At 37.2% G+C, this 24,259-nt stretch overlaps 1 protein-coding gene across 7 annotated transcripts in view; it reads right to left on the bottom strand.

Moving 5' to 3' along the window:
• Positions 1 to 24,259, bottom strand: part of MEF2A (myocyte enhancer factor 2A) — a 91,319-nt gene that overhangs the window by 28,931 nt on the left and 38,129 nt on the right. For 4 of the 7 annotated variants that reach the window (XM_068410161.1, XM_068410156.1, XM_068410158.1 and 1 more), the window contains exons 3-4: positions 21,206 to 21,409; positions 350 to 487 (exon numbers count right to left, since the gene is read on the bottom strand). In XM_068410161.1, the coding sequence (XP_068266262.1) occupies positions 350 to 487; positions 21,206 to 21,409 (342 nt within the window). Of the gene's footprint in view, positions 1 to 349; positions 488 to 552; positions 685 to 21,205; positions 21,410 to 24,259 lie in introns of all 7 variants that reach the window. The other 3 variants (XM_068410162.1, XM_068410160.1, XM_068410163.1) reach the window with 2 other exon arrangements.

Here is a 24,259-nt window from a genome sequence, read left to right as displayed (position 1 = left end):
GCTACAAGATGTAAATAAACTATCCTACATCCCACGACAAAATCTATACAAAAATATTTTAGGTAGGATTAGGCAATACAGCTAGGCTCCTGAAATTCAGAAATGTTACCTCATGTTCACGAGGTATGAAAAACTGTGAGTGCAAAAGAGAAGCTAGAGAGAAATCTTATTGTTCTTTAAATGTATTTTAACAAGATCAAGTATCAGCATCTCATTTTTCCTCAAAAATATATATTCCCTTCTCAAACCATTAAATCTTCTTGTCTTTGCGGTGGTATTCAGTGGTAAGCAAACACTGTGAAAATTCTCATGCACTTAATAGAAGCACAAACCATACTTTAGTACTCACTGCGATTTTATGATTCCGCATCATATTATCAAACTCTTCATTAATTTTTTTATATTTTTCTTCTGTATGTGGCGTGAGCACATATGAAGTGTCAGGGTCCGGGCTGTCGCACCCTCTGTGTTCCTTCTTGTTCAGAGCCTAAATAATGAAGTTAATAAAAAGGATCAACAAATAAAAAGTAGAGATAAAATAAAAGTACTTACAGGGCCTCGCTTGAAAATAAAATCACTATCTTCATTTAGTTTGCTGAATCTGTCCTCCGATAGTGGACTGTGCTCAAAGTAATCGTCAGCATCAGGGCTCTCACAACCATTAAGGCCTTTCTTTCTTAAGGTCTGAAATACAATTGGAAAATTCACATACAAATCATACTAACTTGCCAAGAAGTTTTGTATACTACTGAATCATTCAGAGCCACTGAAACTACATGAAACTTTCACAGACAAAACTCACTGTTCAACAGACAGGCTCAGTCTTTCATAGTAGTGGCATAGTACACAAACAGAAAAGGTTCATTCAGAGGCACAGACTCTCCCAGGTGCCATCTCATGGGTAACTTTAACCTACACCCACTTCATCTCTCCAGTGTTCCAGGCAAAATTGTTTCTTCTGATGGAGTAAAGTTGCCTGACATACAAGGAACTTTAAAGCCTATGGCAAAGGAGTTTACGTCATCACTGGTAATTAAAAGCCAGTTTACTGTACCTTCAGTGAATTGATTTTAGCATCCCAATTTTTAATATTCACATTTTAAAGAGCATACAGTTAAACTCTGAGAAACACAGTGGCTAAAATTTTCGATTGAATTAAACAACTGCAGTACATCAATATATGTAACACTTCAACTCAGTGGTTTATAAAGGCAGGATTTTCCTGCACTTCTGTCATCCTGCATAACAAGAACTGCAAAAAATTATAAAAAGAAACTACATAATCCCTCTCTAAAATGACTTAGTTTGCTAAATATATGTTTTTTCAGACTTCTTTAGACTAACTTCATGCAACTGCTTTATTTGGCTACTTCCTGTTTTCTGATGCAGAACTCACATCAACATCCCCTGGAAAAAAAAACAAACTTGCCTACAATCTAGGCATTACAAATAAACTACTGAAAGAAAGGATGTGAAACTACAGGTCTCGTGACTGAATTTTAAAAGATATTTGTATTCCTTGTTGTTTTTCTTTTTCACCCTATTACACAAACAGAAATCTTTCGTTGCAAGTTCTCATTTGTAACAAACCAAGATTTAAAATGCCACCTATGGAAAAATCTTTGATATTCTAAAAAAGTTTCAAAAGGAAAGCAATATACATTTTTAAACAGGTACACATTAGCAGTACCTAAGAACAGCAACAGGATTACACAGGCATGAGGGAAGTTCTGTGTGTTCTTTTTGTGAGAAATGATTTATATTCTATGAATTTTACACTAAAAACCCTAAAGATTTCAGGTCTGCACACTGACGTTCTCAGCACCATAAAGAAATGGCACTTGCTTTCCTGTAGAAGCTTTATGTTTCCATAACACACTGAATTTCTAATCAAAAATCAAACTGTTTTAGTTTAGACTACAGTATTCACCAGCATTTTTCATTAAAGTGCTATCTACTAATTTTTAGTACAATAAAAAGTACACGAGACTTCCTCACTATTCATATACATGCACAATATTGACTATTTCTACTTCAGTTTCAAAGCAGTACTTGAAAATCCAACTGCGCCATCTGAAATTCTTTAATATCACAGGTCACCATAAGCTATAATTCCTTCTCAAGTTTCTTGGCTCGCTCCGTGTATCCCACACAGTATCTGGAACTCCCACAAAAATGTAATCACTAAACCAGCATATGGGGAAAACAGGTGTAGCTTCCTCCAGCACCTGTCACAGCACTGATCCTGCTCCTCTAACCAATCAGCTGGACACGTATATGGACTTGGCCATACAAGGGCCGGCTGTTCGGCCTCTCAAGGTCGGAGCCTGTTATCCCCCTCCAGCCCTTCCTAACAAGTCAGCCTGCCAGTCTTCTACACTTTGATATCAGTAGGGAAAATGTTAACACTGTATAATCTGGATTACACTTAACCCCTGCAACCCACAGAATTCTGTAAATAGAATCCAAATATGTCTTTACATGGTGCTCAGCGTCAACATGCATATGCAGTGCCCAAGACACAAGTAGAAGCTGTATTTAGACACCATAAAGATCTTGCAAGAAATACACATCCCTCCTTTGAGAAAACTATTAGAGCAATTTTAAGTATTGCAGCATGGGAGTTTCATTAGTGCTCCTTTCAATACTCTAAAACAATCAAGTGAAAGCTTTTAAGCGTAATGCTGCCAATTCATCCACCTTGGATCTATCTGAAAATTACACTCAAAGTTCTAATATAAAGGAGATCTAGTTAAATATAAAAATGCATCCTTCCTCTTGGCGACTGGTTATTTTTACTTTTGATAACAATGGGGTTAACTCTGCTTTGACTCATGAGGAAGGAAAATGCCTCAGTATCTCCCGTTTAAGATTCTGGAAACCTTCACTCCAGATGGGGTTCCTGTCATTGTGGAAGGATTTAAGCCACAGTTCACTGTTACAGATAATAAGTCTGGGTCTGATATCCAAAGCTCTGTCTCCTTATCGCTAAAACACGAACTGCCACTTTGAGGACCTAACCATAAAAAGACTGCCAACTTTATCATTGCCCAGTAACATAATAGTAAACCAGCTCTGCTCCATGGCTCGTACTCACAAGTGGAATGCTGTAATCTGTTCACACGGCCAGGCGAAGCCTACGCGAGACAGCCCAGCCTCAGCTTTCTCACAGGCTAGAGGGGGAGTCACGATAACAGGCCCTTGCTCAGGGGAAAACAAGGCAGGGCACGGCTACTGGGAATCGCTCTGTGGGGACGCAGGAAAGCCAAACGCCATAAACAAGTGCTGACTCCACCCTCGAGATTCCCTACAGCTAAAATGTGTTATTTCTTCGATTAATGTAAATAACTCGCCCTCCCAGAGATATTTCCAAGGTAAAATCATGGAGACTGAAATTTTATTAACTCTGAAGATAAGGGGGGATGAGAGGGATAAAAAAATACCAATTACTGAGACCAAATAATATTTGTGCAACATGAAGAGAGTTTTATTTCTCTGCGGTGTTACACAAGCTTGTTGAGAATAAAATCAGTTTTTGCAGTTGAGGCTAATAAATATAGAACATAAATTTTCTTACTACAAGAGGGAAAAAGAATACTAAATTTCAAGTTTTGCTACTGGATACTCACTGCAATTCCCTTCTGGTGTTAAGTCTTGTTTTCCAGATCATCTAAGGGAATGTTTCGCCTTTTGAATTAATCTGTATTACTTTCCACTTCCTCTAAGACTTAGCCAAAATTACTGGAAATTGTTCCAACATGTTTGCCAATGCACTGTATTGTGCCTTCAGTAACTGAGATTGTGCAGCTTTGATATTAGACTGGGTTAACTAACTGATGAGAAAAAAATACTCATTTTTGTCAGATAATAATCCAAAGTATGAAACCTTTTTTTTAAAAGAATGAAGCAAACACAACAACATAGTTGTGTGACACACAAAGTTGCCATACAAGTGTTCCAGACAGCTGTGGTCATCTTGATACTGCAGAATGACCCAGAAGTTTTAAACTGCTTTTGTTCCACTGTGTAAAACTGAAATATGCAAATATTATACAATTAGTTTAATACTGATTTTTATTTTTGAATGGCAAAGCTTAGAAAACATTGTATGAGAACGGCTGGACTAGCTATGACAGGTTTAAATATTACATTCAAACACATGGTACAAGAGTCCCAATATTTTCCTGAACTTCCCCACACATATGCAAAGTACTTTTTAATTGCACTGCATTTTGCTAATTTAAGAAAAGAATCATGCCTTGGCAAGAAGCATCTAAGGAACAGAAGAAGGGCTTCTTGAAAAACAACAAAAAAACAGTTAGCTTCCCTCTACAATTCAACACAAGTTTTACTGAAACCAATAATACTGATACCAAAGAGTACAAAAATAGTTATTTATTGTATGATCCATGAAGAAGCACAGATGATATTCAACCATCACAGTGTAATTATCTTAGCATAAACTTCCTTCCACAAAATCCAACAGAGAAACATGAAATGCAGGAGCATTAAGCCTGCTGAGTCTGCACAGCGTGAAACCAAGTCACCACCTTCTCCAAGGCTTGTTCCAGCCCAGCTGCATGCAGCTTCTCTCACACAAACTTACACTGGCTCAATATACCGGTCATCAGCAGTCCTGGAAACCAGAAACTCTGAACTAATAAACACAGATTACTGCTACCAGAGATGAAGTTAAGTGACAACCCCCAACTGTCCTCCTCCCCATGAAAGATCCTGTTTTTCACATCCGACGCTGAAAGGACATGTTGCCAAGGGTTAAAAGAGCACAATCAGCATGTTTTGTGCTCCGACTCCCTGAGTGTGGTTAAAAAGCCAAGACTTCTGATATTAGTGATCTGGGCTCCTTACCAGCTCTGGCAAAACCATGGAGAACTTGATTATGTTCATTGTCACCTCAGGAAATAATATTTTTCTGCCTTCAAGTAAAAAAGTAGGATGTTCTGGTATTTAAAAAGTGTTACGAAGTGAAAAAAAGAATCGGTTCTAAACATTTTCAGTGTTGCGTTGCTTGTAATAGTATACAAAAAGGAAATGCTGGTTGCTATCAATGCTACTATGTATCATGTTAACAGCTCTATTTTTACACTTACTGTTGGAGCTGGCCAAACAGGGTTTTTGTTGGTGTTTCATCCCAAATCATGATGAAAAATATTCCCAAAATTTGACTAAGATCAAAATGAAAACTGATTTCCCTTGGAAAAGGCAAACCTTTCACTTCACACCTGTGGCTAGTTCCGTTTCTGCTGTTGCAGTCAGAGCACGGAAAAGCTGTGAAGCAGCACAAATTTGCAGTAAATACTTTTTAAAAAATTGTAATTTAAAAAAGTGGAAATATTCCTCAGGCCTGAAGTAATGGAAAGGCTCTGCTAGTACTGCCAAATATTATTGCTGCTCCAGGAGGCACGTACACCATGGTTATCAAAAGGATAACCAACTGAACAGTTTCCAGATGATGTAGAGAGCTGCCATGCAATAGAGGAGAGGGAGAGGATACTTGCACCAAATTCCAAAGGCTCTTCACCCACAAATGCAGTCGCCAAGCGCTCACACAGCTCTCTGCAGGAAGGACAGGACTGAGCATCACTCTGCCATCCATGATGGGAATAACAGTAAGATCAGTGAGGCAAAAGATCGTGAAGTTGCAGTCACACCAATAAAATGCAAAAGCCGGTACCATCAGCCCAGGCTGCAATAGTGCCTTTCCTGTATGTTCAGGAACAAAGGAAAATAATACCTAAAATAGAGATCCAAGGATAACCAAGAGATATTTAGCTGTACCATAGCCTTCAGGATCAGCCTCAAATTCCATCTCTGCAGATGATTACAGAGATCCATGCTTCAAGGTTATTTCCCCATGCTTTAAGGGAACTGCTGAAATCTCTGTGGGAGCAGTTTGACAAGCTGGCTGACAGTAACAACTGAGTGCCACAGAAAGTGCAGGATCCTGGAGACCACCCTTACGCCAACTCTGATGTCTGCTCCAGCCTGCAATAAGTCATTTTTTTCTTCACTAAAGGGACAGAAAATTCTCCTTGGCCATTCTTGAACTTATTTTTGCTGGGTTTGTTTTCAATTGTAGCAGGAATAAGGCGGTTTTCCAATGTATGGACTGATCACCACAGATACAGAGTAGGCAGAAGGAATGGCCTGTCCTTTCTGGCAGCAGCAAACCATTGCCTCAGCCACCACCGATAATCACATCCTACTTAAAAAGCCACACCTTTTTTCTGAGATAGTCACAAAACTAAGGACAAATAGACAAATACAGTAGTCACAGCATCAGACTCCCACCCAGTTTTTATTCTTATTATGTGAAACACCAGTGAGACAAAACAGGGCATATCCCTTTAATGCAGTTCAGCTCCCTTCCCACAGTGGAGAGAGACTTCAGCTGGCAAGAACCACATGTATCACTGCAGACTTTACATACAGCAAAAAGTCATGCTGAAAGCATGACAACTGCTTTATTATTTGCTTGCTGTTTCATCCTGTTGCCAAGAAGTTGAGCCTAAAACCAGGCTGGATTTTTCTTCTTTTATAACACAAAATATATCACTTTCACCACCTTGAACAACACTATAGTGTATCTCCTTTACATAGTCATTTCTCCTCTATTATGTATAAAACATTCTTAGTCACTGAAAGCTACTTATAGTTTTTAAACTTCCTGCAGGTCAGTTTGGTTTCAGAGGCATCATTTCTGTTTCTTTTCTCTAAAGTAATAACATGGTTCTGCAAAGTCAGAGCTTGACCCTTCAGTGCTGGGTCTACAAATTTTAACACTGTCCAAAATACAAGCAGGAGTGAATCCTAAGTGCAGCGTATACATCAAAAGTGAACAGCCAGAGAAAAAACACATAATTCAACTCAGTAATGGTGTTTTGTGTTTGAAACTCATAACCATTATTTCTGTAGGCTTCAATTTCTTTTTTCATAGTTAGATGTACTGGATTATTTCATGTGATGTTTACAAATTTTGTAAATTTTCCTCAGGCTCTATTAACATTCTCAACTTTAACTTCATAATGAAATTTGCAGATGCTTCAGTGGTTGTTTTCCTTTCCTTTGAGTTAGGAGGCTACTTAAGCTTAGCCCTAATACTATTCCTTTCAGTACCCTCGACACATTTTCAATTACATTTTGCTATGCTATCAGTTAGAATTTCACGTTCTAATTATAGCCACAAATCCATACATCCCAAAACAGCACAGCAAAGCAGGGTGGTGCCCAGCTTTCAAAACTTCAGTGAAATGCATAGGAGGTCAAATTAGATTACGACACATTTCCACGAGCTAAGCAACTTGAAGAGCTTAACTGCCTAAAGAACAAGGCCTCACCAATCTTTCTGGCAGGCTCCCCGACCAAAATAATGTATACTAAGTAAAATCTGAAAAATTTACATACTTTACTTTTAGCTTACTTAAATAATATTTTCCATACTCGTGCTCAATTACTAGTGGTATTTCAGAAGTAAATAATTGATATTCTGCAAAAATATCTAGACATAAAAAATTCCGAGTACAGTACTTAAAGTTTGCTACAATGATTGTATTTCTTGGTCAAATATTACAGTATGTTAGGCAAAAAAGGAGATTTAGGATTCATTACTTATTCCACGGTTTTACGAACAAAAAAAATTATAAGCTTGCCTAGCACTAGGCCATAAAATACAAGGAAGAGCCCTTTAAGCAATGCTCTATGTTCAGTTGTAGGCAAAGGTATTCATCACTTACGGATGAAAAGTGTTCATGATTCAAAATTTTATCAGTGTCCCTGTTATATACCACTCTAAGAAAAGACACGGTCTTGTTCCAAATGTTGGAGCACTTCCAGTATCTGGCAAATTTTAACATGTATCCCTGGCTTGCCAAACATGAAAGCTAGCTGTCAAATTCCTCCAAGATATGATAAAGATGGCACTCAGGATTCAAACTCTCATTTATATAAAATAACACATACAAAAGGTTTTTAGGCGTGAGATGGTTCGAAGCTTAAATTCTAGCTTGAAGCATCTTTGCTGTGAAACATGTTTTTAAATAGATAAACCACAAGCAATTACTAAGGAATAACAATTTTATGGGCTATAAAATCCACTCTTCTATTCACCCCCAGAACGTTACGCAATGCACTGCACTAGAAGGTATAGGAAGGGAAGCTGCTTGCCTGTATTTGTGATTTTAGAGAAACACTATCTGTAAACTGTGCACTTTATAATGCAGTTGCTGACCTACAAACAAGCTGGATTGCTCATTCCTAAATGAACTTCTTGAGACTTAAAATGATCAGTAATCCATTAGCACTGATAATACTGTTTCCACAGCGAAATCTAAGCCAAGCTCTAAGTCTGGTATTTGATGCACTTGTCTTTGTTTCACTTTCCATACAACTTACTGGGTTATTAAATTTTACATCACCGAGCAGGTTTTCATTTCACCTGTTTTACAGAAAGTACCACCAAATAGGTTTTTCCATTAAAGAATACTAAATTGCCAGTCTAAGTCAATCTTATCCAAATCTTTTTATTAAAAACAAAAGACAAAGTAGATCGATGTTCATCTTCAGGAAGCAGAAATTATTCCTTAGCATATAAAATAAATATATTTTATAGTCCTTTCCGATAATGCAGTTTGCAACAAACAAAACTAATGGTGACACCAAGCAAAACACACTTCTGTGTTAGAATATTCAAAGAGATACTTTAAGGTAAACAAATGCTTTTTTCAACCCTTACTCAACTGACAACGTATATATGTACATACACATCCTCCCATATATACCTCTTCACATACTTGCAATGGTTAAAATATAAATCAGCAACAGCAGTAGCTGACTGAATGCCTCCTTTCAGCAACAGTATGTGGCAGATAAGCCATATGGAACATGAAAAGTTTCCAAGCGTAGCAATCCATCTGCATAATATCCTTCATAATCTTTTAGAAGTTCTTCAGTAAAAAATATTATCTCTTACTCACAGTTTGCCAAGAAAAATTTTCTAAACGCTGATTACAACTCAATGACATAAAAAGAATGGGTTTCTTTTGGTCTACCTGCCTATGCAGTATTGCTGTTTCAAATATTTTTTCTTGTCCTGAATTTCTCCTTACAGCTTGAAAATTGGAAAGGATAAGAGAAACTATTTCAAAGTCTTGTTACTCACGACAACTTAGCATTATCAAAACAGTAATTACAACACAAACAGCAACTATTCCCAAAGAAAATGTTTAGTGGATTCTAAGGATTTATACAATTGTCAAAATACCATTCACATGTAAGGTTATGGGAACTGGCTACACTAACGGCTACCAGAACAAGCTTCAATCACCTTTAATATTGGTATGGAACTGCCATTTTGTTTCACCTGAAAGGTGTCCAACTGTATAGACAAACAGCTAAAAGTATGTGCAGGCACATGTGTATGGTCCAAACAGGTCTGGTGCATGTGCGCACACATACAAGCATTATCCCAGTTCATAACGTTACTGCAGAATATTTACCAAAAAGAACCCAAAAAATAAGCAAGTTTAATAAGACAACTGAAAGCAGGTACTTCAAAACACCGAGATAAGTATGTACAACAGCAAGCAGCAAGGCCCTCCAGAAATAAAGTAGTAGAGCACAAGCAGATACATCTCTATTGTTACTGAATTAAAATAATTAGAATGTAGGACTTGAAGACACAAAGCTGTAGTAAGTATGTCACAACTCACGTTTTGAATACTGAACTTCTCAGTTATGTGTCAAAGGAATACACTTAATATGTTTTTCCTGGCATAATCTTCACTTAGAGTGAAGTACTCAAAAGCCAAAGCACCTCTTTGAAGACTGTCCTTACCTAACCTGAAAAGGGGGTGGGAAATCAAAGGTGGGGGGGAAAAAATCAAAGGTAGGACATAGAGAGTAGAGAGAAAAGACTGTATAGGAATCAAGGACAGTGAAATACGAGTAAGCTTTACTCTATCGTGTGTAATTCATGTCAATATTGAATAAAGACTGGCTCTGGCATGGTGGTTTTTTTTCCTTTTAACAAGACACTACACTCAGCAAGTACTGAATTGTAAGTTAATACAAAAAAAAGAGCATTAAATGGCATCACTTTGTTACAGTTAGGAGAGCTTTCAGTGAGATAATACTTAAGAGCTTTGTTCTAAAAAATCTCCACAATATTCCCAATTAATTTGGGAGTTTTTAATTAAAAATATTATTCACTTCCTATTGAAAGTAAATGATAAATAATTCCAGTAAAACATCATTTAAATGTTAAAATTTGCACTACTGCTGATTTAACTAACATTCCGTTCTCTATGCTACAAATTACAGACATGGAAACTCCCACATGAAATATTACATCACTGATATGACATTAACAAGATGTAATAACTCTCACTGGTAAGACACAAAAATACATTAAGACTGTATGTGTATTGATTTATAAGTATTATAAGGAACAAGAATGATATGATATAATAAAGGCTGTTAGGAGATTCGTAGGCCTGTACCACAAGAACTACCACCATAAATACTTCCTTCATTCAGGTGCAAAACATAGTAAAAGGATTAATATGAAGTCCTTTCTTCAGATGAGCGTTGAGAAGGCCCAAACATTAAGACTATTCAAAAGCAAATTATTAAAACTTCTCAACAGAAACACAACATGTAAACATGCTGAGGTCCTAAAGGCAACTAGGAGCATCCTATAGTTGACACTCTCCCTCCTTTTTGACTGTTTATGCTAAACATTGTTGATGAACAGCAGTGATCAAGAAGCTAGCACTTCTGCTGTCCCTTCTGCAAGGTGGGTAATCCCTGGCAGATTGGCAGGGTTGATAGCTGAAGACACTACCAAACCCATGAGCTTGAAAGTCAAAAGCTGGGGTTACATTAACTCTCCACTGAAATTAAAGAGTCTCATCAGAAAGAACAGTTATTTATCTTACTGTAGGTCCAGGAGATGCATTGTTCTGGGGTCTATTCTTTCAATGCACAGCTTGTGTAAAGTCACTCAACTCTTGATTAACAGATGCCATGGTCCTCGCTTTGAAATTGCAAAGTAAAAATATACTCTTCCAACTCTTAATACAGAATTTCAAAAGTACCAAATTGTGCAGCAACACAAGGGCTGCAAAACACAAGAGACCAGCACAGCTTGAAGAACTTAACACAAGTAAATAATTATGTCTTTGTGTGACTGCCTGCATGAACTCCAGTGTTAACAAGCAGTGAGCTGTTACAGATTTTCTTGGAGTCAATTTTCAATCCTACTTAACACAACGTCTCCAGAATGGCTAAATCCAGAACCAAATCTTTGATATGTGTTTCCCGAGCAGTGAATGTGAGAACAGGACTTTGTGTGTCTTTCCTATAAATTTCAAAACTAAAACCATTCTCCAAACACACTGCAGAATCAGTTGGAAAAACATCACTTGCACAGCTGGGAAATAAAAATTATGATTCTCCTCTGTTATGAATTCCTGTATTTATGTAGTTGATCAGAAGCACCTATTTTAATAATACTAAAAACAGTCTCCAAAGAAAACGACACGTGTGTTATTCACGAAGAATAGAAGCTATATGCAATATTTTAAAAATTGCTGCTTTAAGTTTTGATTCTTTGGGCTGTGTTATCCAAGTCTGTACTACAAACAAAGATTTATACAGGGAGCCTTAACAACCCTTTGCTTCCAAAGGAAGATTGCAAGTAAGAGGTATAGGATGTAAGAATCACTCCAGCAAACCCTCATGGGCCAAAGAACCCCAGATGCAAGATGCACCCTTAAAGAATCTCTCAAAACACTCTTAGTTACTCCACTTCAAAGTGCATCTTTATTTTACAAATGTCTAGCACATTTGACACATTTCAGCTTCTACAGTTCAAAGTTTATGCTTTAATAAAGATTTGTGAGGAAGGGTGGAGTAAATATGGTACTGCTATCTGCTAATTTGCAATATAAATCAAAGTCAAGGGTAGTTTTCATAGGAAACACATGATTAATATTTACAATAGCTATAACCTAAAAAAACAACACAGATTCCACCTAACAGCAAGTTTTACATCGTAAGGCCTCGTTCCAAAAACACAACAGCCTAAGTTTGCTACAGTAAAATGAATAAAAGCAAAGAAGTTTTCTTTACTGAAACCTCATCCTAGTAAGTTACACGGGTACAGTGAAAACAAGTTTTGCTCTTACTGCTTTGGGCTCTTGAATATTTTTATTTATTCCAATTACATCTAGATACTGCACATTGCAACGGAAAGCACAAAAATCACACAAACGAAAAGTAGTTAACGTTGCATAATGAAAATTCAAAACATTTATTATATTCATTAGCATTGTTAGCTATTTCTATCTTTAATGGTTAACATGTCCAGAGTTCAATGAGACACTTATGAAATTCTTACATCATCCAAACTGAAATCTTCACTCATGTTACCACTAGAAACTGAGGAAAGAACCTTTAAATAGTACTATTTTCTGTTTAGATATCGTCTACACTTTAGGATTACAATGATGGGCTTATACCACTGACTAGCAGGACAGGACACTGAACACTCACGGCCATAGTCAAGCCTGTCACATTCAGAACTGTTCTAAGAACTAGAGCACATCTCTGTGAACTTTACTGATTATGAGTAGCTTGTAGCTACACATGCAGGTAGTGATGGGAACTGAAGGAAGCTATGCTTTAAATTGTTTCAAAGAAAATGGTTACCTGTGCTCAGAAAAATTGCTACCTAAGTGCCTCAACTAGCACGACTCCAGCCCTGCTTAGAACTTGCATCTTCCAGACTATGATGTTAACAATTCATTTACTGTACTTATTAAGCTACATCTATTTATTTTTATTTTGGGTTTCATGTCAAATTCAGGAAAAAAGTTAACACCATTTGATGGAGGCAGGAAGGAGAAGGGAGACAGTTTAATGTCTTAGTTACATTTTCTCATCAGATAACCGCAAGAAGGTGGTGGAAAAGGAAGAGGGGAAGAAATTATCTCTGGTCCATAAACAGAATTTAAAACATCGGCCAAGCATCTAGCTCACAGGACAATTAACCATTTCACTACGACAATCAGGTTAAAACACTGATAGCTTGTAATGAGGAAAGAAAAGATTTAGATATTTTCTTTTTACTAACGATATTGGGACCTATGATATCACCCATCCCCCTTTAAGGAGAGATAAACATAAATAGGGAAAAGAAATTCTCAAAGAGAAAAAACACACTTATGACCAACTCAAACTCTTGGTGTGTCTCCTAGATTAAATACAAAGTTATCTTGGTTCTTAAAACATATCTACATCACATATTGCAGGGTTGCTTCTGCAGAGTTTTTGGTAGACATTTCACAGCTTTAAGATAATCTCACTAGTATAACAGTAATAGGACTGTTGTAGGACAGAGCAACTGGAAGTGGAACTACATAAAATTATTAATGGTAATACAGCAGCTAAGCACAATCATTACTAGCAAGAGACTTCAGAAACTATATATGAAGATGCATTCTAGACAAACTTCAGAGAGAGAGATATACATGCTTTAATTAGTGACTAAAGCTGGAAGTCATTAAAATTCAGAATACCAGTACAGCATGGTAAGTTTAAAACATCAGGACTGTTTTAAGAGGTAGAAGAAATCTAGTGTTCTTAACCCTAAAACACTAAATTTAATCACTGGTTTATACACAAGGAAAGTGTAGCTTTAGATTATTTGCAGGCAAGCCAAAGATGTTAAAAAAAAAAAAAAAAGGAAAATTAAGTCTATCCTATTTCTGGCAGTTCTTTATATAGCAGAAATGAAGCAACACAAAAATAAGATCAACTAGGAACAAAAACTAGCACTGTGGGCTTTTTTAAAGTCACCAACAATCTGTAATTTAAAGAAAAAAAGGCATGTCAACATTAGTCACCAGTAAGCCCAAAGCAATTTCAGCATAGCCAAAGAATGAAAAGAATATTTTAAAGTAGAACAATATTACCAAACGCAAGAATAGACAAAATTAATGATAACAGTAAACAGCTCAAATAAAACTATTTTGGGGATTAACTGTTGGACTTAATCTCCCAAATGAAAAAAAAAGGGGAGAAAGAAGAGACAGACACCATTATAAGTGGTAACTGTTCTGCTCAGCATAAAATAACACAGGTGTCTTCTGTCACTGTATTCAAAATAAATACCTGCTACCTTGACCGCATTTTACACTTTTCAAGGAAGCTGTTTCTTCCTGAACCCTGAATGGAAATAAAGCTCCAAAGCATAACCTGTTTACAGGCCAGGTTTATAGTAAACACTTCTACAAGAAGAAAAAAACAAAACCAGATTCACACTACTATAATATATATACACATATATTTTTTTTATATCTAAGTTTTTGATGAATCATATTTCAGACCACTTCATTTTTTATGCATTTTCTCTCTTTTTGGCTTACCTTAAAAGTGATATTTTAGTCCTTAACCACACAGAAATCCCCCTCAAATCACCTCCTTAAAATGTCTCAAAGGCATTTGTGTGCCGTCTCAAATTATTTGAAATGTTATATTCAGTATAATTACATTTACATAATCATTTAGCAAATCAAGTCCAATAATGCCTACATTTTCTCAGCATCATGAGCAGATTACAAAGTCACTTTCTTACTTCACTGAAACCATTTCAAAGCTGCTTCCTTCTTTTAAATGTATACCACTTCTTTCCACAGTGTGGTCCATGCTATTTAGAGACCAAAGCAAGTGGTCCACACAACAAAAACACATGATAATACTATTTATAGTACTCATATGTACTCTTCTATCAGCCTGAAGCTTTTTGCTTTTTTCCTTCTTTTTCCCCCGCTAAACTAGCCCACCTCTGGCAATGCTCCATCTATCAAATATGAAGGAATGCAAAGCAACATGAACTAATCAGCATTGTCAACCTTCCCACAATCTCTAGTGTGTGTCTAACCATCAACATTCATGGTATTGCCTCCCCTCACTATCTCAATTCCATAAAGCTGTGTTGATATTTCATGCAAATTTGGAGATTTTAGTCACCTACATTAAGCATTAGTTTTCATTTTCAACTGAAGATGCTTTTACAGCATTCTCTTCATTTTTAAAAACTTACCATGTAACTTCTCTTATGAAACATTTCAAAGAAATATATTTTTGAATGATGTGATCCAATTTCTACCATCTGACTTTTTAGCTCTGAACAGCAAAATATGGAAGCCCAAATTGCCTGCCAAATGCATATCTGGATTGGATACACCAGGTATCCACCAAGGAAGGAAACAGGATCAACTAACTGAACGTCTTTCTCATCTAATTTTCTATGTGTGCATCCATGTATACTGAGATACACCTCCCAGATCTTCAATTTCATATGAAGTTCACTCAAATTTAAAAAAAGAAGCTATGATCCAATTCAAGAGCTACCAAAATTCCGTAACATCCCATGGTTAACAAACTACTATACTGTATGACACACCAATAACAGTTCAAAATACATGTTGGTAATCCATAGCCTGGAAAAGAAGCAATGCTGGGGAGGTGGAGAAAACTGGATAAAAACAAAACCAAAGAGCTTTTGGTTTATAAACACAGTGTTTCAACACCAACTTTTCTGTTTACACTCCCCACACTGTTACACTTGTCTCTTGGCATATGCTCCATCTGGCTGTGGAGATGCATCTGCTTCTTTATGCTGCAGGCTCTCCATGTGCAGATGAGCTCTACGTGCTTGCTCAAAGCTATGATCTGACAATCGTTGTCTCCGATATTATATACATCTGTGACTGAAGAACACGTATTGCTCTTCTAACAGCTCTTCATTAAAATTTTGTGAAAAGGCAGAGAAACAGAGTACCCATTTGGTATTTTAATGCAAGATCATGCACTGAACACAGCTTCTGTAAGATTAAACTGCCTTACGTAGACTACTGTAAGTAGCAGCAGGTACATTTACCTGCTTTCTATCTGGCTTCTGTTAAAGCTATGACATGACCACTACCACACCAAGCCATCACGAACATTACTTCCTATTAGAGTCAGCGTTTCTCACGTTAAGAGATTTAATACAAACATCCAAATCAACCAAGAAACAATTATGATTTTTCCAATATATAGCAGTCTTTTCACAAGGATGAGTAAGTTTACAGTAATTACAAGATACAGTTTAGGATAGATTTTTTTTATATACTTTTTACTTACAATTTTATTACAGTTCATTGCATATTTCAAGGACAGCTGTCAAGTTTTGGGGTATAACCTAAGCCTTATACAGCACATTATACTATACTGAAAACAGCATTAAACTATACAGCACAGAAGAGGTTCATTAACTGACACCTATCTGAAATTCTCATGGGCACAGATGCCAACCAGCAAAGTAGGTCACATTTTAGACAGGCTCCTAAAAATCAAATCACCTCAGTGAGATGAGGTGATATGATGGAATGTGCACAACCTACCCACAGACAAGTGTAGGTGAAATAAACCCTGCTTTGCTGTATCACTCAAGGAACATCAAAATGTGGAAAAGAGAAAAACAACAGTCAAGCTAAACAGGCAAGAAGAGCCTCTCTTCAGCCCTTGACTCAGAAAAAGCAAGGCTGGGAGAGAGGGGAACAACTGCTGCTTTCTGAGGCCCTCTTGAGGGACAGAAGGGCCCAATGTGGAAGTGTTACGTTGTCGATAATCTGTAATAATCTTAACACCCCCTACACTAAAGAAGATTGAGTATAACTGCCTGTTCATTACCACTTTTCCTTTGGATCAAAAAAGGATGCAAGCTCAAGGTCTCAAATTGTCTTTTATACATTAAAACATTCTGTCAACCATATGGACACAATCCTGATAAAACCTGAAATTCTTCCCATTTTACTCTGCAGAAGTACTCTACTTCTTTCTTCAGGAAAAATACTTGCCAAGAACAATGTGTTACAGGAAAAAAAAGTCCACGAACATTAAAGCATCAAATGCTCTAACACCTACAGCAAGTCCTTCAAATCATAGGCAGTACTTCAGTGTAGCAACCTTCAACTGTGCCATTACGGCTTTGTAAAACTAAATACATGATCCTAATATTTCAAGAATCCAAAGCACACACTGAATGAAAATTTCACTTGTTTCAATAACCCTATATGGTCCATCTAACCTGTGCAAGAGCACTAGCTTTCACTGAAATAACTATGAAAAAATAAGACAAATGAAATGTTATTGTACAACAGAAGAAAACCTCTCTCATCTAATGTGAAAAGGACCACATTCTTCAAGAGCAAGAAACATCAAGGAATTTTTTTGAATGATAATTTCTATTTCTGAAATGATATGAAAAGGTTACTTTGGAATTTCAACAGAAGATACATTTTTTCCTTTCATGAGGCTTAAAGGAAACATTACACTTGCCACCTCTTGAGTAAATACCTTTTACTAAAAGGTCAGGAGATCAGCAACCATAAGCAAAGTTTCACTGTCCTCACCAACATCAGCTGTGTTCACCTTCCACATTTCAGAGGGATGCAGAAATTAATTTTTAAAACCCATTAGACCAATCGTGCCTGATAAGCAAGGAAGTTTTTTCACAGACCTGTGTATGTTCTGAAGACTTTGAGTGTTTCAAACAATCCTGTTTTCCCTATTCACCCCTTTTCCCAATGCTGCAAAATAGATTCATAGAGTAAAAAAGCTAAAGATCACAGAGGTTGAGTCCCAGCTCAAAAACGCCACACATTATCCTTTAAAACTGGTTACAGGCTGTTATGAGATCTTCTCCCTTAATTTTAAAAGTACCACATGGCAGGGAATGGACCATCCCCAAGTGTGCTACTGATAGCTAGAAAACTAAGCTTACATTAAAACAAAATTCTGTAACTTCCATTTCCAGCTGAAGTCTATGATTCTGCCAAGATGGATGAAAAACCATATTCCTTACACCCACACCAGTTACTAGTTACCAAGTAGCTACCAGAGAAAAAAAAAATATGATGACAAAAACCCATGGCAAGAAATAGGTAAAGAAGTCAAGATGGTTTAGAAACTGAATGGGGGGGGGGGGGGGGGGAAGGAGGGACAAGAAAATAGTAACAGAAATTGAAAAGAAAAACAGGACTAACAAAAACACATAAAAGGGACAAAAAAAATTAGAAAATAATAGGTACAGGACAGCAACAGAGCATTCACATCTACAATAACATGTACAGTGAAAAACATAAGGGCACACATCAAAAAAATTCTAGCATTCATTTAAGATGCCAGTGCTCTCCCTCCTACTATGTTTTCACACAAACGTTCCAGCAGCAACAGAAGATACCAAGCTCTGGGCACACAAAAGCAATTGCTACGCCAAAATTGAACAGGAGGCAACTGTAAGGGGAAGATGTCTCATCAATTTCACTTAATGATTTACAACATTGCCATCTACCCAGTAGTGAAAATAAGTAACAGTAGATTTGTTTCTTCCCTTACACAGCTTCTGAGCTGTGTAGAATTAGCTTTCCTTCTAGTACAGCAAAAAAAAAACCAAAACCCTCCTGTCACGCATATCAGGAACACAGTGGGTCAAGACTAGTTTCACGGTGAGCCTACATCACAATAAATACCATCTGTCATATTCAAGGAGGCAAGTGAATTACTAAAATGTTAACTAAGATATATACATCAGTTATAACTCATAAAATGGAATTACTTGTTCTAAACTGGTTTAGTATATATTTGACAGGTTTTTATGGGGTTTTTTTTGTATTTTTTTTTGTTAAAATTGTATTTCTACATAGGCACAATAAAGAGAAGCCATTTTACATTGTTCTTTCAGAACGTTTCCAAAACACTGATGCTGTAACTTCACCTCTATCATGCCAGAAGCATCCATCAATGGTGAAATTACATGAAGCAGTGAGCTTCTGGCAACTTGCTACTGCTTAAATACAGGAGTCTTACTCTCCCCTATCTCATCTCTTCTCTCGTGTTCCTTCCTACCTATGCTATACCTGTCATTGCATCTGCTCCAAAGCACATCACATTCTCCGCTGAACCAATTCAGCTCTGTTGTAAAGCAAAAAAAGTAGATAATTTTCCACTGAAAAGGAATTTTTTTTTCTAAATTAAAGGCATTATTTACTTACAGTGGGAAGCAAACCATCCAAACCCAACCATGAATGATATCTCTTAACTGCCTAAAGAACAACAGATAATAGACCACAAAGCTACCATACAGGAAGAGCAAATCTGAAAAGCAATCAGTTCCAAAAAATGAAACTGCAGAGTAGCTCTTCAAAATACTGGATGCCTAAGTTTTTTCCTGCAATCCAACAGAGAGAAAACATCACTCTACCTTGCATATATTGAGCTTGTAAATATTTCATCCTACCAATTTAACTTTCCTATCCACAACACAGCCACAAACTTAAAGAACATGTTTCCCCTGCAAAAAGGTATACACTCCCCTGTCTGGCTAAATAACTTCCCTAAGAAAGAAAAAAAAAAAACACCAAACCCAAAAACATTTCAAGCAGACTAAAGAGCAAACAGGGCTAATCTGAAGAGACTGGGAGATGCATTCCTAAATGATACTACGCTTGAAAAATGAGAGTAAAGTCCAAAATCCCACACTAGTATAACACAGTAAAACCTACTGAGGAAAATTAGAAAGAATCTGCAGATGAGTCCTTGCATGTTCCCCCAGAATAGAAACCCTATATGCACTTCAGTACTGACTGCACTTTTTTATGGAGCTGCCAGGGGCAAACACTTGATACTGGTAAAAACCCTGCTAACAAAAAAAACCCAAAAAACTATAGGCAGCCTTGCACAGAAATTATTTTGGAAGAGGTTCTTAGTCTTCATGATGTGAAGAAGCGCTATTACCACAAGTCATAACATAAAGAGGTCTTAGATGCAGAACAAAAATCAGCCTGCTCACTGACTTGCTTGCATCCCTATCTCAAATTCACATCTGCCACAGTCAAAAGCTCATCTTGAAAGAATTAGGTTTTCCCTTCCTCTACAGTGGCTATCCCTTATTTATACTAATCCAGTGACTCAGTAATACTCCTTCAACCCTTCAAAGCTTGTATTATCCCCTCTCATTAGTACTCTACGCTGAAGACAGAAGTTGAGGGGGGTTTCTTTCTGATCACAAAAGGCAGTTGACAAATTAGCAAAGAATCTTCTCAGAAAGAAATATAAGGCGTTTGTCTGTTGCTCAGTTTTGTCAATCTGATTTTTGCTTGAAAAGTTATTTACAAGATCAGCTAGTATCCTCCCTCTACTCTGTGATCCCCTTGGCAATAGACTCTTCAGCTACACAAGGCTAATCACTATTCCTAAATCATTCCTAAAAAGCAAGGCGTTTGTTCGGAAGACAACTTCAGAATTTAAATTAAACACTTAAGTCAGCCACCTGTTTTGGTCTATTTACAGAACTACTGGAGACATGACTCTTATCTGAAACGCAGTTACAGTACATAAAGGCTCCAACTGCCAAGAAAATCCTTGATTTCCACTGCACCTAATTTAGAAATTATGTACTGGAAAGAGTTTCTATTTAAAGCACAAGCATAATAAAAGTAGATGAAAGCAATACCTTTGAGTAAATATATTCATGCTACTGTATTACTGCAGAAACTGCAGTTGTTCTACTGCTACGTTTTAACTGACATAGTGACGGAATAACAAATTTAATTAAATTCATTTGCTCCACAGATTCACTTTTTTTTTTTTTTTTGGCTGAACAAGGGCCGGCACAGGCTGTGGCTGATTTGAGCCATGTCAACATCAGACTGGTAAAGTGGCTACTCCCTCAGAAAAGTGGCCAACCGTAATTGTCTGTTAGGCTGAGGGCACTCTTTGGACCTTATTCTCCATCCAATTGATTTTTTCCATTAAAACCTTGAACACTTCCCCCCCCTCCCTCCCCCAGAAAAACAACCATCTTTCACACCTCTATTTCCATTGCCAAATGTGGTTGAAATCAAACACGCTTCCCAGAAACTGGCAGGGAGTGGAGGGCAGATGGAAAAAACAACATGGCTATAAAGACAACTTATTGTCTTAGAGAAACCAGACTAAAAGCAGTAGTTTACATTTTATGACAAGGTTTGCAAGTTATTAAATGAATTTGTTTAAAATATCTTGAAATACTCTCTATTGCTCTATATTTGAAGTATTAAGGAGATAAGAAAACTGATGTGTGTTTTCAAATTGTTACCTCAACGATATCTGAGTTGGTTCTGCTTTCATGGGGCTCGTTGTATTCTGTATATTTAAGTAGAACTTTGTCCATATCAGTGCTGGCATACTGAAAGAGTTTGTTAGAGCTGTTAAAAATGATGAGTGCTATTTCACAGTCACAGAGTACACTCAACTCATATGCCTTCTTCATTAATCCAAACTTCCTCTTTGTAAAGGTGACCTAGAGAAGAGAAGATAATGATTATTTTTTTTTTTCCACAACAAGAGTTTGAAGGACTATGATCAAGCATTCAAGGAATATACCAATTGAGCCTACACTATTTATTCCTGCTAACAAGTGACATAACTGGACATGTGTACAACCTTAAAAGAAGAACTGCCTATCATATTTGGGTGTCACTGTTAGGGCAAATGCTCCATATTAGACTAAGCTAAACAATTACACTCCCCCCAACTCTTCCACTGGTATGTAAGTGCCAAGAAGAGGGTATATAACTACCAATAGGAGTTAAAGTTTGTAGGATCCTATAACAGAATCACAGAATGTTAAGGATTGGAAGGGACCTCGAAAATCATCTAGCCCAATACCCCTGCAGGAGCAGGATTACCTAGATCATGTCACACAGGAACACATCCAGGGAGGTTTTGAATGTCTCCAGAGAAGGAGACTCCACAACCTCTCTGGGCAGCCTGTGCCAGTGTTCAGTCACCCTCACTGTAAAGAAGTTTTTCCTCATATTTATGTGGAACCTCCTGTGTTCCAGCTTGCACCCACTGCCCCTTGTCCTGTCAAGGGATGTCACTGAAAAGAGCCTGGCTCCATCCTCATGACACTTGCTCTTTACATATTTATAAACATCAATGAGGTCACCCCTCAGTCACCTCTTCTCTAAGCTAAAGAGACCCAGCTCCCTCAGCCTCTCCTCATAAGGGAGATGTTCCACTCCCTTAATCATCTTCATGGCTCTGCGCTGGACTCTCTCTAGCAGTTCCCTGTCCTTCTTGAACTGAGGGGCCCAGAACTGGACACAATATTCCAGATGCAGCCTCACCAGTAAGAACTACTTTGTCTGGATTCCTCTGGGGATTTGGGGAAACTGTGGGTTTTTTTTAAATAGCTGTTGTTCTTGTTCTAGATGCTTCAATTACAAGGCAGTTAAGAGATTATCACCTGAGTATAAGCAGGTATATAGAAAGATACTACAGTTTAGCTTTTGTCAGGAAAAAGGCATCATAAACAAGATGTGTCTGTGCTATATCACTTTGAGAAGTCACTAAATGAACAGACTGAAGGCTTAGTTCCACTGAAGACACGTATGATCCTGGACAAGGGATCTTAACTTCTCTACTGAAATGTTATCTTTCTCACCTCTGGCAAGGCTATTTTACTTGTGAGATTTTTTACTTGTTTGACTCTCAGCTAGCACCAATGTCTCACTTTGTATTTGGACAGTGCTTAGCACAAACCCCACCACCACTGGAGTCCAAGCCTTACTTTAATGCACATAGACTATTATAAACTCAGTTTTCATTTCGGAACTCAGAAAGCAGAATATTAGTTCTGCAAATTTCTCTTTTTTTTCTTGCCATTTAGGACCACTCTAAACCCAAAAATATATCTTTATTGCAGGACAAAGGCTTCCTCAGCACTATTCTAATATTGCTTAGCAAAAAAGGGTGAGAAGGAGACAGCAAAGGCAGCAAGCTCGAGCTCCTTTTGATATCTAATTTACTGTACTTTATTCTCTTCAGCTTAATGAAGATAAATGTCCTACAGCTCATCCAAGCAGATAAGACTGCTTAATTAATAATACAATGACAGTCTCATGACAATTGTAATCCCCCACAGTAACAGTCTATATATTCTGTTTTGAGCTCACACACAATCCCATTAGAAATAAGATGCTTCTGATAAAACAATAGCTTTTCTTCCCACATAGTTATAGGAACTTGTTCTGCAGGCAAAGCTCTATCCCATTCTACTCATATTTTCAAACAAAAACACCTAAACATCATAAGAAAGATGTAAACAGGACATCATATGCATGTTCACAAGTGACCTACTAACCAGCTATGTAAGCCATAGAAAAACTGACAGAACACAACTGAACTATACTTTCAGTTTGGCAAAACAAACCCTAAATGCCCTCTTTATGTAGGTCAATTAAAAAAAATTATCAGAAGTACATTAATACCTAATAAATATCCTGTGCATCATGGCATTTTAATATGTTAAAACTCCATATACTAGCTATGAAAACCACAGGACATCACTGTGGTTAAACGCCACCATCAATACCTCTACACATAAAAAATTTGGCTCCGCTAACAAAAGCTATTTAATTGCTTTAAAACCTTTCAAAACCAAGATCCAGTATGTTACCATCTCTGAGTTTTCACATAAACAGGGTGAGGCAAGCCTAATTCCATTGTTTAAGTTAGAGCTTAAAGCCTCTTCCTAGTCACTAAAAAGCCCAAAAAAGTGCTAGCCAAAAAACAGCCAGAAACAAAATTTAGAATTTAATCCCCCTATTTTGCTTCAGTCACAGCAATGGTACAAGGGGGCTAAAATCTGACGTAAGTGCACTAATTCTCCTCCTCTCCCATTGTTCCAATCTGAACAATGAGATGGAGATCCACAAACAGCTCTCCCTGAAAAAAACCCCATCACACCAAAGTCAGGTATAGTACAACAATATTTGTATTTCAAGCAGAACAAAACCACGGTTGTCCAACTTACTCCAAATAAGTTAAAAAAGGGGGGGATGGGATCAATCTCCATCTCTTCAATGTGCCTGAAGTTCTAGAGCAAGATCTGAAAGATCTGAAGTTACTAATTCATCTACTTTTACTACGTGTACTTAAGACATTTATCTACATCAAACATACAGTCGCTGTGTGATTAAAGCTGTTCAAACACAATACTTGGCTTTCTCCCAAACTCCAATAATACTTTTCTTGCTATATATAGTCTTCTCAGAGTTTACATTGCTTTAGAGTGATACATGGAGAAAAACAATCTTGATTTCACAAACAAAACAATGGGCTCTGAGCTGATGTGTCAGCAGCA

The sequence above is a fragment of the Nyctibius grandis genome, chromosome 11 (assembly GCF_013368605.1).
Source record: "Nyctibius grandis isolate bNycGra1 chromosome 11, bNycGra1.pri, whole genome shotgun sequence".
In the NCBI taxonomy this organism is placed as follows: Eukaryota; Metazoa; Chordata; class Aves; order Nyctibiiformes; family Nyctibiidae; genus Nyctibius; species Nyctibius grandis.
This window is presented reverse-complemented; position numbering and strand designations above follow the sequence as displayed.